The sequence below is a fragment of the Halyomorpha halys genome, unplaced genomic scaffold (assembly GCF_000696795.3).
Source record: "Halyomorpha halys isolate HHAL.00 unplaced genomic scaffold, Hhal_1.1 Scaffold64.1, whole genome shotgun sequence".
Taxonomy (NCBI): Eukaryota; Metazoa; Arthropoda; class Insecta; order Hemiptera; family Pentatomidae; genus Halyomorpha; species Halyomorpha halys.
In genome coordinates this window covers 842,469-868,442 of record NW_027116348.1, presented here as the reverse complement: position 1 = coordinate 868,442, position 25,974 = coordinate 842,469, and the positions used below count along the sequence as shown (strand labels likewise).

The 25,974-nt window shown below is 28.4% G+C and overlaps 1 protein-coding gene across 1 annotated transcript in view; it reads left to right on the top strand.

Moving 5' to 3' along the window:
• The first annotated feature begins 1,705 nt into the window (after positions 1-1,705).
• Positions 1,706-25,974, top strand: part of LOC106692616 (sodium/potassium/calcium exchanger 5) — a 118,528-nt gene continuing 94,259 nt past the window's right edge. The window contains exon 1 of the mRNA XM_014438669.1: positions 1,706-1,901. Coding sequence (XP_014294155.1) covers positions 1,811-1,901 — 91 coding nt within the window. The 5' untranslated portion in view covers positions 1,706-1,810. The remainder of the gene's footprint in view (positions 1,902-25,974) is intronic.

The following is a 25,974-nucleotide window of genomic DNA, read 5'->3' as shown; positions in this document are numbered from 1 at the left end:
AAGATTTTTTTTCCTTGAAAAGAAAACATAATAATTATAAAGGCTTACTGAACCCAAAGGTTCGATGGCGATATCACCCATAGCTCTCTACACACATTCATCCAGTGATACCCGTCCGAACACAAATTTACTGGATTAGTCTTGACGCAATTCTCAAACCTACGTTTCGGTCTACCTCTCTGTCGTTTACTCGTGGGTTCAGTATTTATTGAATTTTTAAGGATTTTTTCTAAGCCCTACAACTTTACAAGCCCATCTTATTCGCCGAAATACTATATCTTGGATTATATTCACCGAGCCCATGTCTCTCAATACACGATTTTGTAGCCATCTGAATTTCCCGATTAACAAATTCTTTGTTGGTATTTTATATTTCACCTGATACTTTATTTTCAAAAAGGTTATTAGGCCACGTGTCGCATCCGTAGAGATTGCAAGGATAATTGTTTTGTTAATTATAATTCTTTTAAGTTTCTGGAAAGAAACCGAGAGTCAAGGAAGTTTGAAAATAAAAATAACAACCATTTCCACCTTCAACCTTGCTTTTATTTTCTTATGAATTTATTTTTTTCAAGATACTGTAGAAACTAAATATAGAAATTTATAAAAAAATGTGATTTAGGATCGAACGGCCCATTTACATATTTTTTTATGGTGTAATATTACATTGTCATATTTTTAGACAAAGCTAATATGGATCATAGAGCTCATTCATACCATAATTATAAATATATAAATTAAATAAATAGAAGAGGACAAAAAATAATTAAATGGACAAAAATTTGCTTACATATTTATAGCTCACAAAATACCACAAACATGAGAAAACATTTAATTACAAAAACGTATTAAATAATTAATTAATGTCATTAATATCAAGAATTTTATGTTTGCTGATGATACCATATTTTATCTGAAATAGGCCTCTCCATATTATACTATTCCGGATTCCGGGGTTCTACAATGTATCAAATACAGTGGATAACTAATTCAGCTGGTTTTGTCTTTCTTTTTTTTTTTTGTATTTACTTAATACCAGATCGGCCTGATGGGCCTTACATGGTTAATGTAAGAGGTACATTTTTTTTTTAACAATTGATTATGGGGGGAGGAGCACAGCCTCATACAAAAGGCACCTACAATGTTATGAATAAAAAAAATTAAGATAAAATAGATTACAATAATAATTCTTAATAAAAGATAAAAATAAAGTTAATAACAAAAACAATGACATTTATGGATTTTAAAAAAAAATAATTGACTTATAATGAAAAAAAAGCAAAAAAGATGAAGAGGGAAAAAAAGAAATTGAGATAAAATAAAATTTTAGAGTGAAAATAACAGAACTGATAAATATAAAATTTATAACAGGATCTCCTGCAGCAGCCTGGGCTTCAGTCTTCAGGGTGTAGTTGGAATTCCCAAGTTGTAGGTCACTGCTCCTTTAACTGTAGGTAACTGGGAATGGAACTTCATGGACTTTTTTTTTTTTATGTAATCTTCTCTATTGTCTCTATTTGTAATTCCCGATTGTTATTGGCTGTTTCTTACAAACCAAGGTGCATCCACTGCAATTCTTACGACTTTCTTTTGAAAAGATTAAAGATTGCAGGGTTGTTAAGCTATAGAATCATTTGATTTAACATGTGCTGGGCATCTGACCCAGGCGGGAGCTTAGCAACGTAATCTATGTCAGGTACGCGACCAGAGCAGGGGTACAACTCAAGTGGAGTATGGCAGTAGTGAAGAAGTGTGCCGCAGTAGGTGGCTGACCTCCGGAGCTGCGTCTGTTCAGTCAGTCCGTGGTGAGATGTCGGTTAGGTATGTGCTACTCGCCGTCTGTATCTGCCTTGTGCACGCTCACATCAAGCAGCATCGGCTCAAAGTTAGGCCTGATCCACGTAAGTAAATGTCCTCTGTAGCGTCTAATTTTTAATTTTGATTAATTTTTTATAGTAGTAAAAGAAAAATAATTTTTTTTTTAATCCCTTATGGTCTATAGGTTAAAATGTAAAAAATTGTATTAACTATGTAGCAAGCATTATTTTAATTTTTGACTTTACGATCTAATTTAAAAATATAGATTAAAGTTGTTAATATTAAAAGAATCGATTTAATCAAAATAATAGTATCTTTGAATCTATTATCAAAACCGATATTTTTTAATTATATAATATATTTTAAACTTACTTCTTAATTCTTGTTTCAAAAAATCACTGAATAAAGATTCTTGTAATATTTCATAACGAAAAACCTTTTTGATTATCATAAAATTAACTTTTAATTTTTCTATTGTATCTAAATAATTGTCTATGATCATTGTTATTTTGTCACGCTACGGATTCCTTTTGTTCTATCAATCAAAACAAATTTAGCTTAACGTATAAAAACCTAAGTTTCTGTTTGTTGCTGATAATAAAAATTTACGTGGTTGTTTTGAATTTATTCTTTTTAATTTCAAAATTACACAGCTCATAAGAATAATTATTTGTTAATTTTATAAATTTATATTTATTACCCAGAAATCTTCAAACTATTATTATTATTTTTTTTTATTTTACATTATTTGATCATTAAAAAATTATTTTTATTTCCGAAAATCAGTAAATAGACTTTTTAAGTCTATTTGTAATTTAGCTTTTCTGTTGTAGAAAAAAAAATGTTAGCATCATTAAATTGATTTCAATATAAATAATTTAATCTAATCATTATTATTTTGTCACGTTACTCACTCCTTATGCTCTATCAATCAAAACAAATACTAAATGACGTAAAAAACCTACTAAATATATAACGTAATAAAAACAATTATAAAAAGTAGCAATTAGAATGGAAAAATATTTTGATTTTATTAAACATCGTACTCAGGCTGCTTTGGATACATTTCATTTTTAAAAATTTTTATAGCTATAAGCATAATAATTATAAAGCGTGTTAATTATACAGATTTTTATTTAATACCTGGGAATCTTCAGGACACTATAAAATTTATTTTTCATGTGGTTATATTTTGTTTTTATTTAATTTAGTTTACACTCTTCTTTCAAATTATACTTTAATTACGTGAATCTTAATTTTTCAGAATTCACAGAGTTGTACATTGTTTAATATGATTATTGTCTCTATTTTTTGGTTTAATTTGAGTCTTAACTTTTGTTTCTAATCATGGAAAAAAATTGTTAATACCAGAAAACTAACTGTTAAATTTCACTACTATACCGAAATAATGATTATCATCATTTTGTGTACAGTGCGCATTCCTTCTGTTCTGTCAAACAAAATTGATTTTATTTAATAAACTTACAATACATTGAAATGAACACAATATAAAAAAATACCTTTTAGATTTGAATCGAAAATAATATTTATTGTGTTAATCATTTTCATCTATTTTAATTTGAAAAATACATACCTCATATGCATCATACGAATATTGATATGTTAATTCTGTAGATTTCTTGTAACTTTTGATTTTCATAATTGAACAATTGTTAGTAATACAAAATTAACTTTTAATTTTTTCCATCGCACGAATAGACAAAACTAATAACAAATTCAACTATTTGTATGAAAATCAATTATATACACGCATAAACAATGAAATTAAAAAGTTTTTGGTATTTCTACTAATATTTGTAATATTTAATATTGTTATATTTCAACCTTGGTTTAATAAAAATCATATTCCGATCTTTGAATTTTTTTTTTCAAAGAAGATCTAGCTCATAAACGTCATAAGTGTAATGATGTTAATACTACAGATTTCTATTTAATACCTTATTCTATTAATAACCTTCGGGTAACTACAAGAATTATTTTCCATTCCATGATTCTTGTTTTTCTAAATAATTTAGTTTAAACCGTTATCTTTTAAATTTGTTTTTATCATCATGTGAAATTTATTTTCTTTAAATTTTTAGTTGTTTATATGATTTATTTTTTACTGAGGATTTTATGGCTCTTATGTTACAGTTAATTCCGAGAAAAAATTTTACTGGAATTTTAAAAAAGGCATAAAAGAAAAACATTGAGTAAAAATAAATACAAATGTACGCCTACTTTTAATGGAATGACAGAATCAGTTTATTGCCTTTTTCTTAGTATGAAAGTATTATTGTTGTTAATCACACTTCTTGAATATTGTGTTTTACAGCAATAACTATATTTTTTTATAACCTACTGTTTTTCTGTAAACGAAAATTGTATCATAAAAAGAAATATTGAAGAATTCAACCGGGTCCTTTAAACAAGTTATATGAAATATATAATATTTATGAATCGCATCTTAAAAATTACTGTTACATGTAAAAAATTACAATAAATAAAATGAATTAAACATTTTTATCAGTAAATAGAATAAAAATAAATAATTCCAGGGATTATAAATATTAATGAATAAAAAAAAAAAATAGAATATGGTCTCATATAATAAACTATTATAAAATAGTAAACAGTTTTAATAAATGTAAATATTTGACTATTTTCTTGCTTCCCTGCACAAAAGCAGTTTTTGAGACTGGTACGTTTCGCCCCAAATACCACTCTCCAATTCTAGGGCTCACACAATACGCACGTAGGGAGGGTTCGAATTCTAGTATACTACTCGAGAAAGGGGTCTGTAATGTATAACTGTCTCAAAGATTCCGGTGATTTCCACTATACTCCTCAAAATGAGGACTTTTTAAAATAATTTTGACGCTGTTAAATGGTTAAATAAGAAGTTAAATTTATTAAAAGTATTATAAACTACAAAACTTATATACCCTATTATACACAAAAAACTTATATATCCTCTATGAAGAAATAAAAAATAGGTCTGACATATAAGTAGAGACCGAAAAAGTCAGTAGAAACATTAAAAAATAAAATTCTCCAATTCAAAACTATAATATTCATAGCAATAGCAAAATTTATTAATTATAGACATATAATATGCACAAAGAGATATTTCACATTGATGTTAAAGGGTCAGATGAATGTATCGATAGCGAATGTTATTGTTTAACAATGTTGTATTTTTACATTAAACAGTTTTTAATTAAGTAACCATAGGACAAAATTTCGAAAAATAAATGGACATACTTGGTAATAAGGTAAAATTGTGTAAATGCTTCTGATTATATAAATAAATTGTTAATAAACGTTAAAATACATATATGAGGAGAAAAGGTGGTAGGAGGTGCGGTGATAAAATAACACAAATAAATTTTTAAAAAAATTTAATAGTGCCAATATTCCACAGGGCTAAGAACAAAGAACGAGATAACAACCAATTAATTAAAAAAAGGAAAAAAATATACAGAATAAATAAAGTTAATAATTAATGAAAAATTAATATATTTTGTCTCTTTATTCTATATTCATATTTCTTGCATTATATAACTTTATGTTTTCATTTCCTTAATTGTGTTATTTTACTCACATATTTAATTACCAATATATACGTTTTATTTTACACTACTTTTATTATTTTAGTTTATTAATTTTCATTCTGTACAATTATTAACTTTAATTATTCTGTATATTTATATATTTTTTTCATTGGTTGTTATCTTGCTCTTTTTTGTTAGCCCTCATAAAGGCTGAAAATTTTGGGCGAAACGTTGGCACTATTAAATAAGTTTTTAAAACTTATTTGTGTTATTTTCTGAGCGCACCCCTATTTTCTTCTCTATATATTATCCATGGTCAACTATCTTCTCATAGTTAAAATAAATTTTTTAATTGTATATTAGAACAATATTAAGTATAATAGAAATATTAGCAGATGAAGATATTCTAAAGGAAATTTATTTTTTACTACAACATCTTAATATGAAAAGAACAAACAAATTCCTTAGAAATAAATCCTAGAACAAATTAAATCATTTTAAAAATTATAATTTTTTGTTTAGACAAATCGTTTTTCAAATTTCAGCAGTTATAAGCTCTTACTTAAAAACATTATAGCTACTTATTTTTGATAGATTAATTTAGATTGCCTGATTGATTTTTTTACTTTTATGATGACGGTATTTTGTCTGATAAAATAATTGATTTTTTCTCTGATAAGCTTTGATGATACATTCCATATTCGTTTACCAATTGTGAGGTTCTCTCAGTAATTTAACTGACTCGTTGAAGATTGGATTTTTTAATATTAATGACCATTTTCCAGTTCTTATTACACATCCAATTACAATCTTTAAACAGTTTAATTAAATGACAATACAGCTTTAGGCTTTTAAAAAAGAAACATATGTTTTGTTTTTTTAATACTTAAATTATTTCGTGTTTGTGCCAGTCTGAAACAACTGTATATTATCGTTTTTCTGTTCTTCAGTAATGAATGTGCAAAACGGGGAAGAAAGATAGAAGTATTCGCAAATACGTGAAACTAATTACTAAAACAAATTCCAAACAGCAGTTTCAGAAACGTCACTTAAAAATCCAACGGGCAGCATGAAGATATTTTTTGCCTCTATTAGAAGAAATTTTTTTTTTTTTTTGGTGGGATTTTAATTTTCTTAATTTATATAATTGATATCCGAAACTATATCCATTATTGATAAATTTTATCGTGATTTTAAATATTTAGTCAAGTATTTTACTGTGATTGTGTAACGTATGATGGATTGTACTTGAGTGTGTACACTCAACCAAAGCAATTCTAAATAAATAAACAGCTTAGTCACGAGTTTAATTCATTAGATGAAAGTCAAACATTAAACTTTTATGAGTACACAATTCCTTGAAATTAATTGACCTAATCGCAAAAGTTATGGTTATTATTATTAATTTTTTACTATTAGTTATAAAGTAAATTGATAAAAATTTCCTAATCCATATTGATCAGCATGTAACACATTAAACTATTATTTTATTATTATTATATTATTAAACGATTAACCATGACATGAAACGTGATTACCACTTCTTTATGTTTGAAAAGGCATAGATTTAGGTCTACAGAAATTTAAAAAAAAAACAATGAAAAAATGTCTCAAACATTATAAACATTATAAATATTAGTTTAAAAAGTAAATATTAGTGTGTTTAATTTAAGAAGGACACGAACAACATCTCCTAATCATTTATTAGACATTCTTAATAGAATACGTCTTCTTAAAATACAATGATGCAGTGGAGAAGAATTTTGTTATTTTTGAATTTATTATTTCAGAAGAAAAATTAATGAGTCCTCGGGAAAAAATTACAAATATTTACATAAATTCTCAGAAGGTAGTTATGATTCTAAGAAGAAGAGAACAAGGACAAAAATAAAGGACTATTATTTGGGTAGGAGTAGAAGCATTGTGGAATAGAAGTAGGATTTTCATGGAAATTAATGAACTGTTTCCTTAAAATCATATTGTATTTATTTTAACTTACAAAACTTCTATTAATTAATATTCATGCTGTTTAAACAAATAAAATTGAATCAAAGATTAAATAATAAGAGTAAACAAAATGTTTTAACTCTGACTAATCACACATTGTTGATGATATAGTTTTTGTTTATCCTATGACTGCGTTACTTTGAATTGTTTTTGGTTAGTCAACTGTTAGTGGTCAAATATCAAATGGACTTCTAGTATAAATTCCTGAAAATATAATTAATTAATAAATATCTATGATGAGCAAGAGAAACAGCTTGTCAGATTTTTTTATGTTAAGAAACCTAGTATAGGATCAACCATTCACTGATGCATATCTCATGCAACCAAACATGATGTAAAAATACTCGTTTTATTTCAAAATAAAAATAAATCTGTTGGATTTGATGGTAAAAGATTCTAATATTTTATCTGTGTTATTAATACTATTAAAATTAATAATATAATTATCTTACTCTTTTACTATTCTTACTAATTTTACTCTTGTCTCAGATTCTAAAAATTCTTCGATTAAATCAGGGAATACCGTAAAAATCTCAATTATAATATAGATTGCAAAAAAAAAAATGATTTAATTTAGCTTTTTTAATGGCTTTCTGAAGATTAGAAGAAGGGACTGGGCATCGTATTCTAGAATTAGAATTTTAATTTATATAAAAAATGATAATGAATAAATACCAAAGAGTAAAAACTCAATAAGAGTCACTCATAAAATATAATTAGAAAATTTCAATCACAAAGCCTTGAGTTTTTGAAATACGTCTAATTGGTCATCAATTCGCCAATTCAGCTATCCTCAGGACAGAGAACACAATGTGACATAAACGTAGACCCCATAATGCATAAGCCACAACCCACATCAACAGTATACAACGACACATAACTACAGTTAGAACATCATTCCATAAGATCTAAACACATACCAAGTCCACAAAATGTACATAGTAAATATGAAACGTATTATGACTCATTTTAAAAATTAAAAATAGCTCTAGAAAATTTTCAAAAACTATATAGTATTTTTAAATTAAAATGATTTTAATTTATTTTTATGTCAATAGTCTGAAATCCAATTATTTTGGTCTCATCAACAATGATTAGACTTTTAATAATTATTATGATTGTGGAACTAAGATATGAAAGGAAAATACAGATATTTGTTTTATTATTGACAATGGAGTTATTCTATGTCAAATCAACCAATGATTATTTTACATACATAGTAGGATACTTATGTTCAAAGTGTGGACAACACTATAATGTATGCTTAAAACTCTTTAGTTAAAGAACTATATAGTGTTAACTATGATTTAATTGCTACAAATATATTAACTATAATAAAGCTCAAGATAGAGTTTTTCATTTCAGCGTTAAATGGGCTTCAATTTCATTTGTTACTGGACATTAATTCCTAAAGTAATCCTGAAATGTTTCAAAATTTCCAAAATATTGAAGTTTTAAAATATAAAAAATAAAGTTTTAATTAATAAAGCATTATATATGTTAATTCCGAAATATAAAAATAAAACATTTGAAGATATGTGCAGGAGATTAGGTTTAATTTTTAATGTATAAATATAAAGAATATCAGAATTACTTGCGGCATTAGCCCGGGAATTAGTTTTCATCTCGATATACTGATGCACGCGGGTTATCTTCAGATATATTGTTGTGGGATAGTGTTACAAAATCTCTTACAATATTTATAAATTAACTTTATTTTCTTCAACTTTCATTTTCAATTTTCACGATTTTGAAAACCACCGGAAAATTCTATGGAGTAATTAGATGAGTGGACATTGAACCACTAACGATTGGCCGTTTAGTGACAAAACCGGTCAACCAGCTCCAAGAATATACAGACCATTTGACAGACATAAACGATATATAATCCCTTTAATGGCTCAATGATGCATCTTTTTATTTATTTATTTTATTTTGCACCCTTCATCAAAACAGAACCAGTATCTCATGCATATATAATACATGAAATGTAATATGGGACCGTCCAACTGGTTATATGATGTATCCAGAGCGAAATGCTTTATTTAGCCATGCTGCCCAATTACATTAGGTTGCTACAGTAAAAAGATACCAATCAATACATAATCGGACATAATATACAATATATAATATCACATGTTATAAGAATATTTTTTTTTCACTCCTTTCTTCCTTCAAAGTCAATACTCGTAAACATATCTAAATACTACTAATAATAAATAGAAATATTTTATTTATTTTTTTTTAAAATTTCCTTATTAATTTAACCATTTTATTTTATAAACTTGACAATTTTATTCTCCCCATCTCACTGTCTCAGACCCCTTTCCAGTGATCCACTATCCATGTTCGATCCGTTAAACAAATTTATCATCAGACAGCAATGTAGAGTCAAACCAAAGACATAATAGTCATCGCAGTAGATCAGTTTATACGAAGAAACACATAAGTTAAAAAAATATATATATACATTTAGGATAAAAACAAAACAGTCAGTTAAAAGAAATACTTCAATGAATAGATAATGTTATTCATAGTGGTCTTAACATCTGCTCAACCAGAATAAGACTTTCAAAATCGCTGGTAAAACCAAAAGTTGGATAATTTAGCGATATAATATAAAAAGTTTTAACAAGTGAACTGTAGTAGGAAACCTAAGAATTTAGAAAAAAGTCTAATAAAGTATCAATCAGAAGTAACAGAAATAATTTTTTGTAGTGAGCTCTACTAGAAGTAAGACAACGAACAAACGCCTCCGGAATGCCACTATTGTAACAATAATTTCCCAATTAACCTTATCTTCCAGGAGTGGAATATGGCTCATATACTTTAACGAATACTTTAAATATTCCTTAGAAACGATGATAAAACAATGAAATTATTATTTCATTTTTTAAAATCAAAAGGTTTTACTGTCAGAAACATAACCACGAACAGACATAAAAAATAAATAAAATAAAATAAAACAAATGTAAGAAATTAATGACGTTGATGACCAGTCTTTTTTATGCCATTAAACAATAGCTAACAATCTACTAGAAGTATCTTCTTAATTGATTCTTTCAGCGTAAACACTACTACAGATATTGATTTCGTGAAGTCAGCACTTTGTAAATCATATTTAATGAGCTCTCTTTCGCTGCTAAGTTAGTCATCGTACACTCTTCCTCGAACTTCCTAAGAGAGTTTTAAATTATTAAATTTAATGAATTTAACATCTTCCTCTTACTTTTATTTAACTGAATGTTTTATGTGTTTGTGGTTTATCTTTTACTGTTCTTCCAGTAATTATGATAAAAAAAATATTAAAGTTTTACTGAACCCTAGCCCCATTTGTGCCGTAACTCTAAGCAGTCTAAGTAGTTCAGAGTAAGCCCTTAACTGAGTTTAACTTTTTTCTCACGGTCAGGAATAATACAGTGTCCATTTCATTGCTTTGAATAGATATAGCCAACAATAGCTTATATCCCCGTGTTATTTTTTTAGAAAAAAATATATATATTTTTAAAATGTTGAAATGTTTTCAATACAGATGCAAGAATGAGGCATTTACATACTTACGCTAATTTCATCTCCACTGGTTACTTCTATTAATGTAAATAGTGTTTTTATTGAGTCGGGTTTTATAGAAAAAATAATTACATTTTATTTTAAAGGAAAAAGGGAAAATATAATGGAAAAACAAAACAAAAAAAAAACACTACATACCTTTAAACGGTGAGATTTAACACACCCATACAATATTTTTTCTGTTCTTTGAACTAAAATTGGTTCAAAAGATTCACTGAGTAATTTGAGTGATACAGCTCGTTAATCGATTTAATCGTTCGCTCAAAAAATCGTTACATCCTCACAAACGGACGGACTAAACACATTTAATATTAACTGTTTTCTGTCTTTGAGCTCAAAACGTTTCTAATTATCCATTTGACTTCTTTTTACCTCATTTGGTTCAACAATCATCAAAATCGGATGAGCCTTCTGTTAAAAAAATTTTACGTTCCTACAAACGTGCTAAATACATCACTGTTCTTGTGATTATGCCATAGACGGGTAAATATAGATTTAACTATTGTTTTGTTTAAATAAACAAGGATAAATTTTCTTCTATTTTGGATTAAATTTCACCTCCCGAACAGGCTACACATTCGTCTTAAGTTTCCTCTGAAAATATAGAATCTCAATTGAGAAATTTGAAAATTAAATAGCTATCATGTAATCTGTTTTCATTTTCACTCATTATAATATTGAAATTATGAATAAGTATTGAAAACAAAAATTAAAACGCATCATCACTGCAGTTAAACTAAGGAAGCACTTCACTTGATACTACTGTTCAAAATTTGCGTATTAAAGTAACATTCTTGCTTGAAATTTTCTACGCAATCACAAACTCGGAATATTATCCTTTTCTTTGACTACTATGAATTATCATTCAATTAGGAATTGTTACTATTTTAGTATCAGTTTCTGGTTCAATCGTAAAATCTCATTGATTTACAAGGATTTGGCGTATTAACCAGACGTTGCATAACCAATGTTAACCTCTGTGTTAATCCACATAACCTATGGTGGCCGAAGTATTTAGGCAAAACATAGCATTCTCGAGTTTGAAGCGGTGCCAGTTTGAATACGCCCGGGACGGATTGACTTTATTGACTCATGGTGAAACCTCATAATGGATCTCGACCTTTCAACTCTGGCTGGAATAGTTCGGTAACCCCTTCTTTAGATACCCTTTTTTTCTGCCCTAAGTATGAAAACAAGACGACCATAAATCTACGCAAGAATAAAGAAAGGGTAAGGTATAAAGAACTCTCTATTTTATAAATTTAGATATCTATTGATTCTTTTATTTTTATCATTATTTTATTTTATTTATTTATTTTTTCATGCACATAGTTTGATTATGCTCATTTTCTTTATCCTTCCGTTTTTATATATTTTAAGAGAGATTTTATTTATTTGATGTACTTTTTTTTTCATTTATTTATTTATTTTTCATTATTATTTTATTTTATTTTAGTAAGAATGTGATCATTCATCACTATTACCTATTGCCCACAAAGATGTGGCAGATTGTAATATCCATCAATAAATGTTTTGCGATATTGGAATTGATAGATTTATTTATTGATAGATATTACAATCTGCCACACAGTTGTTGGTAATAGGTAATAGTTCTATCAATAAATAATGTTCGAATTTTAAATTTAACAGATATCTTGTATTTTTAGAATTTATATTATGTTTTTGTTTTAAATTGAATTAAAATGTAATATAATTTAAATATTAGTTCATTTTAACACTGAATTAAGGGAACTTCACCCGGTAAATTCAATTCAAGTTATAGCGTTGCGGCGTATAAGATGGGCGTGTAATATTGTAGGGCTTAGTAACGAATGGATCCCTAAAATATTAATAAACACTGAACCGACGGGTAAACCTCCGATGGGTAGATCGAAACGTAGATAAGAGGATTACGTTAAAAATGATTTAATAGAATTGAATTTGGAAGGGCATCACTGGAAAGATATATGTAGAGAGCGATTGGTGGTATCGGCATCGAACCTTCGGGTTCGTTAGGCCTTCATTATTATTATTATTTCATTTTAAATAATTCATGTTCTATATACCTACTAATTCTCTCATAATTATCTATAATGCTTTTATATTTCTTTTTTATTTTTAGAATTTGATTTATACTTTATTAAAAACCTTACAACGAAGTAATTTAAAGTTTTATATATTAACATTTTACGTGGTCGTGCTTGGGATATCAAATAAAAAAGCTACAAATTACTTTAAAAATGGCTTATTGTTTCTAAACAGATAACCCTAACAGGAAAAAAATAGACAAATTATTTACATTTTATTTAATTTTTTTGTTAAGATGTAATGATTCCAAAATAAAGATATTATATTCAATTTTTCTTTTTCAGCTGTGGTACAGTAACTGTTTTGTGGGGCTTTTCTAATGATCACATGAATTGTCTCAAACAGTTAGGACCATCAGTTCTGTTGTGTAAAATTTGTGCTGAGATGATACTTATGTATTTCCAATATAATCTAAATTGTTTTTATTTCATCTGAATTTCCTGTTTTTATATATCATAATCAACAAGAAATAAGATTTGTTTGCATTCTGTTAAGTATTTTTAACTATTTATGTCAAATTAAGTAAATTTCAATTAGGAAGTTGGTAAAATTATTTCGTAGATTTCAGTCATTAATTATTATTTTATAAAAACATTTTGATAGGAAATCTATTGAAGGTGAGTTTAAATGGTATTAAAAAAGACTTGGGTTAATTTCTAATTGAATAAATCTACCACAGCAGTTGTGTCTTTAAATTCCAACTCAACGCCTGTTGAACAGATTCGATACTTAGGATTTCATCTTGACAAGACTTGGAATCCAAGCACAAGACTGAAACGACCGGAAACTGCTCGGAGATTCCGATTGCTAAAACACTTACTTGACAAACGCTCTAAACTCCCCATTCACTACAAAAAAATTAGTATACACTACGATAATCAGACCAATTTGGACATATGGAATTGAGCTCTGGGGCTCCACCAAAACATCAAATTCTTCCCGCATCCAATCCTAACACTTCAAAATCCTACATAAAATCCTTGATGCTCCTTATTACGTTACAAATAAACTCATTCACAAAGACCTCAACATCCCATTCGTTGCAGATTTGCCCAAAACAGATATGCGTCTTTTCATTCCAAACTCCTTAACCATCCTAACCCATTAATTCTTAATTTTTCATCCTTATCAATCCCTGATAATCCTCCGAGGGAACTGAAAAGAAGATGGACACGGGACCTTCTAATTTAAATTAATGTTTGAAGTACCACCAATGGGTGGTTCCTTTTCAAGATTTTCAAGTGTATATGAAACATACAACATATTTACTTATTGTATTACATTGTACAGTTGTAAATTACATTAAATAAATAAATAAAAAAAAAAATTCCAACTCCCCAGCCATTGATGAACTTTAATTGTGCACTATTTTCTCCTCTAAAATTAAATCATTCCGTGTACTTTTGTTTTATTAAAGTTTTCCTTTGAAAAACTATTTTAGATTCGTGCAATTTATTCCAGGATATATTGAATGTACCTTTTTATATTTATGCACAAATTTCGAAATGTGAAGTACAAATTATGAGTTTATTAGATTTTCGGGATTTTATGTTTCTGGAAATTTTACGGTAGGATAACTTTTTTTTTATAAAGGATCATTATTGAAAAAAATAATCCAATATATTGGATTCAATCTATATTGATACAATAAATGATTATGTATATAAAAAAAATAACATATGCCTAAAAAATTAATAACATGGAGCGATCTCAGTGTAGGGAGCTACGCTCTTGAATGGTATCAATCACCTTATCGAGTACTATCAACAATGTCAACAGCAATAATGCCGATATTGACACGAAGATTGAATGATTGCATTTATGAAAAACTATGTATATAAAGACACTAAATATACATTAAAATATTGTAAATCGATACAAGGAAGTAGGAAGGAAAGAATAGGGTGTAAACAAGGTCTATGTTTGCCTTCATGTTCAGTTTTTTGGCTTATTAAACTTTATATGTAAAACATAGACTAAGTTTTCCTGTAGTCTATTTATTCGTCCATCCTTTAACTGCAACTTACTTGAATCACATCAACCAAATCAAAATCATTTCTAAGTCAACAACTCAATTTTGTCTAAATTAGACTTTTTTAAATATCATCAAATACTATTCTTCCCCTCTTGTTTTTTTTTATTAATATTACTGATTGTGGAATTACAGTATTTTTTTTTTTACAAAAATAATACGAATTAGTAATTATTTCAAGACTCAACTCAGCCAGATAAATAAACTGTAACTTTCAAATTAAATCACAGATGTATTAACTTTATTTAAGCATCGAATCGATCATTGAAAAGATTATTGCCAATCTTTTAGGACAATCTTTCCATCTGGATGATCCAAAACATTAAGTTTAGCAATCTTAATAATGAAATAGCATCAATAACCAAGATGAATCCCACTTTTTTTATATAGTATATATATTATATAGTACTGGAGGGTTTTCAATTTTTAGATAGCCTCTAGTACTGAACGAACCCGTTATTCAGTACTCTGAGACCGACTGGACGTCCACAAAGATGGCAGACCCACATGAACAGACTCTATACTGAGAACAAGTGACTAAATTATACCTGGTAACTATCTGACTGACACAAACTACTTCCCATTTCCAAAAGATCCAATTTCCTCAGCCCCCTTTTCAAATACATTACCAATGCAGAAAAAGAGACTACTCTCAAACCGTTTTTCCCATCATAACATCAACCTAACGCACTCATGGGGCTTAGAAAAAAAAATTATGCTTTAAATGAGGAGATTAAATTGGCTATAGTAATGGAAGTGCTTTTTGAGAAATATATTGATAGTTTAAAAAAAAACTCGTAATTACATTTGTTTATGAAATGAAAATGAATTAAAATCTATCACAACAAGCATGACATGAAAATACATAATATCTCAAGAATTATGATAAATAGATCTATTACTTAGTTCAAAACGTCTGCAGAAAATAATAAATATATATTACTATTTATTTATTTTTATTTATATTTATTTTGTTCTTTCTTAAGCTCTGACCACCAATGTCTTGATAAATGTATAATTTTCAACTTTTTATCGAGAACCTATTAAATAATGAAATGAGGTTTGATTAAAAGTAATTCTAGACTAAAGCTTACTGCATGGCTTTATTTTAAGCGTATGAAGAATAATTGATAAATTGAATGATTCCAGTCACAAAAATGTAAATAAAGAAAATTGAATTTTAATATTTCACGTTTAATTACTCAACAAAACAACAAAAACAATTTGATAGATATTAAGATTTTCTTTTGAAAATTAAAAAAAAAAAAAAAAAATGTACTCAACTCTTCCTATCTCAAAATTGACTGGCCAACTCAATCATTGAAAAAAATCTTATTGGTAAAAATGAAAAAATGATTACCTAAAATCCAATTAATATTACTAGAAGCGATAATACCATAAAATATTACTTGTTTTCTTCATTTGATACCAATGCCATTTCTACGTTTATCATAAGTAGACTAAAATCATTTTTTCCGTGGGCTCTCATTTAAAAACGATAAACCATTGTGGGAGACAATATTGATTAAATACTTAAAAACAGTCAACGAATTTTCTTTCCATAGTTTGTCATCCTACACAGTCTAAACTCCGCCCCCTTTAAATTATGACCTAGAAAAGAACAGCCACGTGTGAAACAATTACACAAATCATTGTTAATTTATTTATCTTTTATTATTTCTTTTATTTGCTTATTAAAAGTATGAAGTGCTTAATTAACTTTAGAGAAATAAAAATAAATGAAGGTCAGAATCTCAAATACAACAAGAGGAAGGTTTGATGATAGCACTGACATACATATGCAGGAACCTGAAATCCCTTCAGCCTCCTGAGTAGCAATCTGCTTAACCCACATCTGAAATCGATTTAGTAATTGCCTGATCATCATGAGGGAATTCTTCCTGAAGATGGAGTTTCGGAAGTTTAATGTCTGTCTTCCTGAAGCTCTTGAATTTTAACACTTCCTTGAGAAAACTGAACTTTAAATATCATATTAATAGGCGTCAGCTACACCAGAGTTTCCACGTCGATATTAGTAGAATTATTGGCTAAAGCAAAATATTTATCTTATTCGTTGTGAAACACATACTCATTATATATTATCATACTTTTTGTCGTATTTTCTTTCGAAAGTAATGTACTTTTGTATTGCATCGGCGGTTGGTTGCCCTTTTATTGAATTAGAGGTTTTAAAAATTGCATATAGATTGAGTGTCTCTTGAGGATCTTAACTTCCATACTATCCACTTAATTTTTTTTCGATATCCTCCTTGTTTTTAAGATGCTTCTATACGACCAGTTTAAATGGTGTTAAAAATGTTGAAAAATTTATATATGAATTGAGTTAGTGTTATAGGAAAGCCTTTTGGAGCTAAATTTCTTCCAATCCCACCATTTATTTTTATTTTTTTTGGGGGGGGGGAGTATTTTGACTTGCATAAATCTACAGGCCTTCAAAATTAATTTAGAAAAATTGGTTGGTATTTCAGATGGAGTTAAAAAAAGTCCCTTCAGATGGTCTCAACTTCCGTTCGGTTTCATATTAGCTGTTTGTTGTGTGCTTAGCATTAATTATATCCAATAATATTCTTTCAGCTTCGTAACCGTATACTAGATTTACAAAATAGAGAAAAGCTGTTACCATTCGAATAATCTCCAACGTTTACTTGGATTTTGGAGGTTAGAGCTGTTTGACAACCGATCATGACGGGACGCAATTTGATGAAAATCCATCTTGATAAGTCAATTAACTGAAGTGTTTGATTGATGGTCAGTTTTTTTTTGTTTCATTTCAGATAAGTACTATAGCAATCAATTGGAGTGTTTCTTATAACATCATTGCCAAAATTGTACGGCTAATTAGAACCGATGAGTGTTAGCAAAGGTTGATTTCAGCTAATTAACGTTCAGACAATATTAAGGCAGTAAAAATGACGTAAGTTTTATTGAGCTCTAACGAAGGTTGATCTCACGAACTGGCCAAGGGTAGTAAGCTTACTCTAATATGAGCAATGTGAAATGAGAGGATCAAAGGCAAAGGGATTAAGGCTTTTGCAAAAATTAGCTGAAAAATCATACCATTTTTCATAGTGAAATTTTTCAATGAATTCCTTCTATTGAGCCTTGAAAACTAGGAAATAAATAAACTGAAAAATTAGGGGACGTTTTTTAATGTGGTTTTGTTCCTAAATTTGACAAAATAAGAGTTGAGAAATAATCTCTTTAGCGGTATTTAAATGCTCTATCGTGCGAGTTTCATAAAAAGCGGATAAAGGTAGGTCTTGTAACTAGTAACTATAACTGCAACTAGACCTAATCTAAACTGTAGATTTTAAATAAGACCATATTTAATTCTCAAAATATTGTTCTTGAAAGCAAATTAAAAATGATCCTGATCGGTTGTACTAGAAACTACTTTATTTTCTCTCAAATGCAATAGCAACTAGTAGACATTTTTTCTGAGTTAATATTCAAACTAGTAATGAATTTCGTCATAGTTTGGAGATTTTTATAAGTCGTATAATTTTCAACCAGCCCAAGGATACCACTTACTGTTTGAATTCTAATACAATGAATCTTAATGAAAACTGCAAAAAGTACTTCTTTCATGTTGTGGAATTCTTTTATAGAAATAGAAATTTTTTTGTAATGAATTCTTTATAAATTAGTACTGATGTATTTATTTAAAATATAACAACATATAAGGTTTCACGATTGTTGGTCTTTCCAATTGGCCGTTCCTGTGCATCTTCGTGTAGACCTACATCTTCTTTGTAGTTACGATGTTTTTGATAGTAACCATAACTTGTGAAAACGAACAGATCCCTAAAATGTTGATTAACGTAGAGTATAGCGTCACTGATTAATCTGGTAGATTTGGTTTTGGACGAGCGTCACTAGACAGATGTATGTAGAGATCGGCTTGTGGAATCGGTAAAGAACCTTCGGTTTCGCTAAACCTTTGGCATTGATCAAAACATGTTAGGAACTTATAATATACATATAATCATTGACGGCAAGTATGTTATATGGAGCAATTAACAATGTATGGAGCAGTGTGATCTACAGCAATCACTATCAGACAAGAGGAGATAACAACACAAAAAAAGGGTTCCCGCCTGCACACGCCCCACTATGACCCCCTTTTTTCCCTACCGCCTTTAATTTATTTAACATTTACAGAGAATATATGTAGTGCCCTTCCTTTTCCACATAGAATTATAAGGGGTTGGGCTGGGTCCACTGAAGGGTTGCATTATTGGCTCAGGTGCCGCTGGGCGGGGTGTACAAAGATCGGGGAGGGCCGCTCCACTGGGGGGTCCTATATCACTTTTATATATATTTGCTTAAAGGGGGAAAAGGGTACTTTAAGATAGTTAAATAAAGCAATATTTAAAAAGCGCCTAAAATTGGAAAACGGCGTGAACCTAATAATAATAACTGTATTGGAAAATGTTTTATTAAAAAAATCATTTGATGTAATTTTTTTTTATTTTCTCATGGTTAATCAAAGTATATAGATATGTTTACAACCAAAAAGAAGAAAAATATAGTGACAAAAAAACTTTTTCTTATATTTTTATGTGATTTTATTGGGCACCTCAAAACAAGGACAAACGGTGAGGGTGTTCAAACCTTGGATAGTAGGGGCATCCCATATCACCCCATTGAAAAAATAACAAATATTTGCTCTCTACTTCATTGTTTTTCTTTACCGTCAATAAATGTTATCTTTTATAGAACTGATATATCGTATTAGGTCATTCTTCGCTTATTGATTAAGCATTTTTTTTAATGGTTGAGGGAGTTCGTAGATTGATCAATAGTTTTTCAATATATCTACTTATTTATGTGTTTTAAAAAATTAATGTTAAAGACATTTCTTTCTATGTTCGTTTTTGTCATAACCTATTTCAACGAATGAATTAAAAACATTAAGATTGGAAGAATTTGGTAAAAAAGAAAGTCGAATTCTTAAATTTTCTAGAGGAAGCTTTAGGTTATCAAACTGCGTACTCGACTCACCCACGGTCATCTCATGAAAAAAGAAAACGCACCGAAGTGTCGCTACTGAGGAAACGATCTCACCGTTTGGCACTTTCTCACTGAATGTATCGCTCACGACTTACACCGATTCTCTTCAGATTTACAGATATTGAGAGAAGATCTCACAACAACAAATCTTCACTTTTTAAAAATTATTAATATACACGATCACACGTAGTCTGACTGTAATTCGAGCATGCATAAGTGGATGCATAATTTAATACAGTAATTTACAAACTAGGTCAACTTTTTAAAATTTAAATTTTAATTGTTAACTTGTAATTGTAACTTTCCCACTATTTAATTGTATCTTTGTGAATTGGTCAATTGTAATCTACTAAATCATGTGTAAATGACCCTAGTAGTCGAAACTTATATAAAATAAATAAATAAACAAACTGCAGAACATTGAATATACAATATATACAAGAACGAAATTTAGTTTTATTTGTGAAAACAAGAGTATAAGCTTTATGATTTACTTCAGCTATATAAAATATAATAAAACGTCAATGTTTGATATATATTTTTTTTAATCGAACTTCATTTATTGATAGATATTACAATTTGCCACACCATTGTGGCCAATAGGTAATAGTGATGAATGATCACATTCTTACTAAAATAAAATAAAAATGAAAAAAAAAGTACATAAAAATAAACAAAATCTCTCTTAAAATATATACAAACAGAAGGATAAAGAAAATGAACATTATCAAACTATGTTCATGAAAAAATAAATAAATAATGATAAAAATAAAAGAATCTCTAGTCACATTTACACTCCTATATACAATATTTACACAATCGACCTGAGAAGCCCTAATGATCCCTCTATCCCCAAGTAGGGCAGAGCTAATAAGAACCCAACACACCCCTCTCGCCGCATCACTCTGATATCTTTTAAATTTTATTTTTTAGAACTTTTTGTACGAGGTTTTTATCAAGTTAAACTTCTGTTAATCATATGCTTGTTTTTTAAGCTTAATTTCGATTGTCTGAGCTGAAATTTGATACAAAATCCTTACAAAGATGACGACGCAATATTATGATCTCATTTATATGGTCTGATGTTGAATCAGTTTGGCTAAATTTTGGTACACAAGTTCCTTAATACCTAGTAAAAATTTTCTCCACGGAGTTTATTATTCATAGGAGTCGGCTGTAAAGAACCACGCGGGTGATTTTGACGAAATTTGGCATAAACCTTTGTTACAAGACTTATTACGATTTCTTAGAAGTATTATTTGTATTCCATAGATGGTGTGGGCATCAGTTCTATAGAATAGGATTTTCTATAATTGCATGTGTGCTTCTTATAAACTGTAAAATGAAAAAGAGACATGTATTTATAGTAAAACAATTTTATTACCATGAGAATCGTGCCCTAAACGGAGTAAAATAATTCATAGTAATTTTTACACTGCATTATTATTTTATCAGTGAAGGATCCAGTTCTTTGAACGGTTTTAATCACCCACTCCCTCCTGGTTTCACAATTTTTTTTTTAAATTCCATTCAGGTATTTTTTAAACCCAGCGTTATTCCACATCTACAGCATGGAGAAGCACCAGCAATTTCAGCACCATAGCCGTTTTTTAGATTCCGTTATGAACAAACCAGTGAGTGAGTGATATTCTTTTAATGTGACAAAAAGGTATCCATCGAAACCTTTACAGTAATCGAAACCGTTACCAAAAATAATTTAACTTAAAAAATAAACCGGACTATCGAAATAATCCTATCTAGTTCTTTTATGCAATGGGATGTTCTTGAATATCTACTTAAACATATTAGTGGACTGTCAGTGATGTACATAAAAAACTTCAAGAAGCTCACACATGGCCCAGACCTAGGTTTTCCCTCGACTTAATCAGAATCAAAGTAAAAAAATAATATAGCACTTATAACTTAATGAAATGGCAGCTGATTCTTCTAAACCAGTAATTTAAATTGAAATATTATTTAAAATAATTAAATTGATAAAAATAGATGACAATTATAACCCTATTTAATATTTTAACATAATTAAAAAAGTAAACTCCTCGCTATAGATTAGAAACCGTAAATAATTTGGTTAAAAAATAGTTAAAAATGATTAATTCAAAGCCCAATTATTCCTGGGACCCTTCTTCTAGAGAATTTTCAGAAAATAGGTTAGTAAACTATTGATTTATGAAAAATGAAACGCATTTTTCATAAATCAATAATAACTCGATAATTCTGAGAAGTTTATCTTTCTTTACACAGACAAGGTCACACGTATCAGACGGACTCAAACATAATAATTCCTAACTTTGGTTATCTAGTAAAAAATGTAATCAATCCGCGTTTCTTTATTTCAGCAGTTCGAGAAATTGTATTGTTTTTGTATTAAGTAACATGTAGAACTGCAGAAATGCATTTTATCTGTTTTCTAACAGAATTTGTCATAGTTCAAATTTAATTTTCTCAAAAATTTTGAGGCCCCTAAAAAGCACTTCTGACACCAAAATGTTTCAAAAACAAAAACATTTTCAGTTCAATCAATATTTAGATGTGAGAAAGCTGTCCGCACGCTGGGTGCCGAGTTTTCTCACGTTAACCACCAAAAATGTGTTCGAATGAAAATTTCCAACGCTCTGTTGGTGCAGTTTAGGCCCAATAAATCCAAGTTTTGATGCCGATTAATTACTGTAGATGAAACTATGATACACCATTATACACCCAAAACAAAAATAAAATCCAAACAGTGGACTGCAAAGGGAGAACCGGCTCAAAAAAAAGCACTGTTTTCTCGACGAGGAAAGTGATGGCTACTGTTTTTTGGGATCGTTGTGGAATTATTTTAATCGACTATCTTCAGAAAGGAAAAACCATTATAGTAGCATACTACGCATCATTTTCTGATAAGCTGAAGACAGAATGGCCACATTTGCAGAAAAAGTAAACCCAGTTTCACCCCTGCCCCAAGCGACTTTTTTTTGTTCCCTTATCAAAAATTGCGCTCAGAGGACAGAGATTTTCGTCAAATGAAGATGCAATCACCTTCAACAACAATTTTATTTAGCAGAGAAAAACGCCGAGTACTTTTTGGACGAGTTACAGAGATGGGAGCATCGCTCGAATTACAAGCAGACATTTTATTGAAAAATTAAGTAAAAATGTCTTGTATTTTTGTTGGGTCAGAAACTTTTCAGACCACCCCTGTAATTATTAATATAGCAATTCTAATTTTATAAATGTCCAGATGACAGAGCTATAACATTAATTAAATGTATACTGAAGCTAATTATTTCGCATACTACATAATACAGAATTATTTACTCAACGATGCACTTTATTTTTACTAAATATTACAATAGCCCCCTAATTTGTCTCTTGATAATTTATTAAATTATTTCTGTTGAAGTCTAATTGCGATCGATTACATGATAAACCTTGGCTACTTCTCATAAAAAAGCGAGTTGAATTTCTTTTTTAATCATGTACTTAAAATGTTCTAATAATGTGCTAAACATAAGCATAATTAGTAATTATACTGTTGTAAAATCTTACCTATAACTTCAAAATCTTTTGTGGACTCTATTCAAACCAAATGTATTAAGTATCAATAGGATTTTAAAAAAAAGTTATGTGTTTTCTTAATATTTATGCATATTGTCAAGACTTGTTTCATACTCGTCATGTTGCTTTAACACTACCTAAAATGAAAAGAAGCCATAAAAAAAAAAAAAAAAATTTCAAGTGACTTGAAATACGAAACATACTTATTTAAACAAAAAACAAAAAGTAATTCGATACTTTTTTTACTTAGTAATTGAAATTACATAAAAGTTATACAATAATAGAAATGATTTTTTTTATTTCTCTAAACAATTTCGAATTCCTTCATATTTTTTCTGTGAAATTCTTTTAAAATGTAAACAATATTTGTGTAATGATTCTAGTTAAATTATATTGAGGTTCTTTCAACTCTGTGCAAATAAATTTTTTCTTAATGAAGGAAAGCTGAATAATGTCGCTTCGTTCCACGTTAAAATATTATGATCCCTTAAGCTTTGTCAAATATAGCATAATCAGATGTGTTTGTTTTAATTAACAGATTTTTACTGTTGGGTTAATTATGTTACAGCGAGCAAATTGGTCTATGGTTGTGTCTTTATTTACCCAGGTCTCGAATCTTAATTGAGACTCATAAAAGTATTTACATGTAATCAGTGTCTGCTATGTTGAAGACAGTTATGTTTCATTTATTTAAACTCTCCTGACAAAATATGTGTTCACTATTTTTATCAAAACATCCAAGGTAGATTATTCCACAGGCCTATTTTATTTGAACTTACGTGGCCTGCTATGGAATATTATACATTCAATTTAATACTATAATTATCCAATATAATACCCAGAAATCTACTACCGAAGAAAGCAACTACAATTAATTGATTTATCTATAATTAAATTTTATTTCTTAAGGAATGTTGTTTATCTATAAAAAATTGATAAGACTACCTTCGCTTCCATTTCTCAGAACAAATTATACCCTTGTGAACAATCTTATCCAAGAGTTTACTTCGTTATAAGACAAGTCATACAATTTTTAAATTTTACACCGAAAATTGATAAACACAATAATTTCGTATCGTTTTCTTGGTAAAACCGTTTTGACATCAGACTTTTGTATAATCCTCTTAAAATTTCAAGTACATTTTATTGCCAGAAATGTAACACAATAAAAGAATCCTATATCAATTTATCAGTCTATTGCTTTAGTTTATATTATTTTTAAAACTGGACGTTTCCCGGAGTCAAATATTATAAGAAAATGTAACTATAATAAAATAAATAAATACCATAACTATATGTAACATAAATATAAAAAATAATATATCATCATTTATGTTTCTGACCTTGATTTTTTTTTTATTTTATACATTTTAAAGAATAATTTTGTGTTACGTTAAGTGAAGACAACAATTGTTTTCCCCCTAAAATATCTAATTTAATTATATTTCGATGAATTACACAAGTTCACAAAGAAGTAAAATAATAATTATTTAAAATTACAATTTTAAAAATAATTTACAAGTGTAAGTGAAGATTTTTTTTTTAAATTACCTAATTTAATTCGATTTTAAAGATTAACAACTTAATATGAATATGAAATTAGTAAAAGCTTTGTCGAACAATAGTTTCGAGGGTGATTAACAATTTATTGTTGTTTTTTCAAAATAATTAATTAAGTATATCAGCTTAATCCATTTAATGATATAAAATAATTATAATTAAATCTAATAATTGTTTGAATTGGAATAATGAACGTAAGTTGACAGGTTGCTTATGATAAGCAAACATTCGTAGTATATCGAATGCTGCAACAGATTGGATACAGATTTGTCAAATTAGTTATTATAGCAAAACATTATATTGAAAATAAAATTTTATACTTCTTAATATATTAAAAATAAAATAAAAAAAATGAAATTTTATTTACTTCTCACTGTACTGTTTAGTTTAGTTAGAAAGTTCTAGATCCCTGTTTTATTATTATTATTATCATAGGAATCTATATTATCTATAATCCATAATTCCCAACTATTCGGTTAAAAATGTGTAAGGAGTTCAACACTTTAAAACAAATTGTTTTATAATTTAAATTATTCCAGATGTTCTCTATTTAGTGTTTCATTTTGATCTCATCAAAATTTTATGGCTTAATGTCGAAATTCTGATTTATTAATAAATTTTCCTGCAATTTATTGCATCACTTATTATTTCTATTAATTATAAATATTATTCTTCACTTTTTCAACAACGCTTAGTCATAATGAAATGGGTAATTCTGCTTCAGTCCTTTCCCAATTGTCTTAGGTTTCGTTT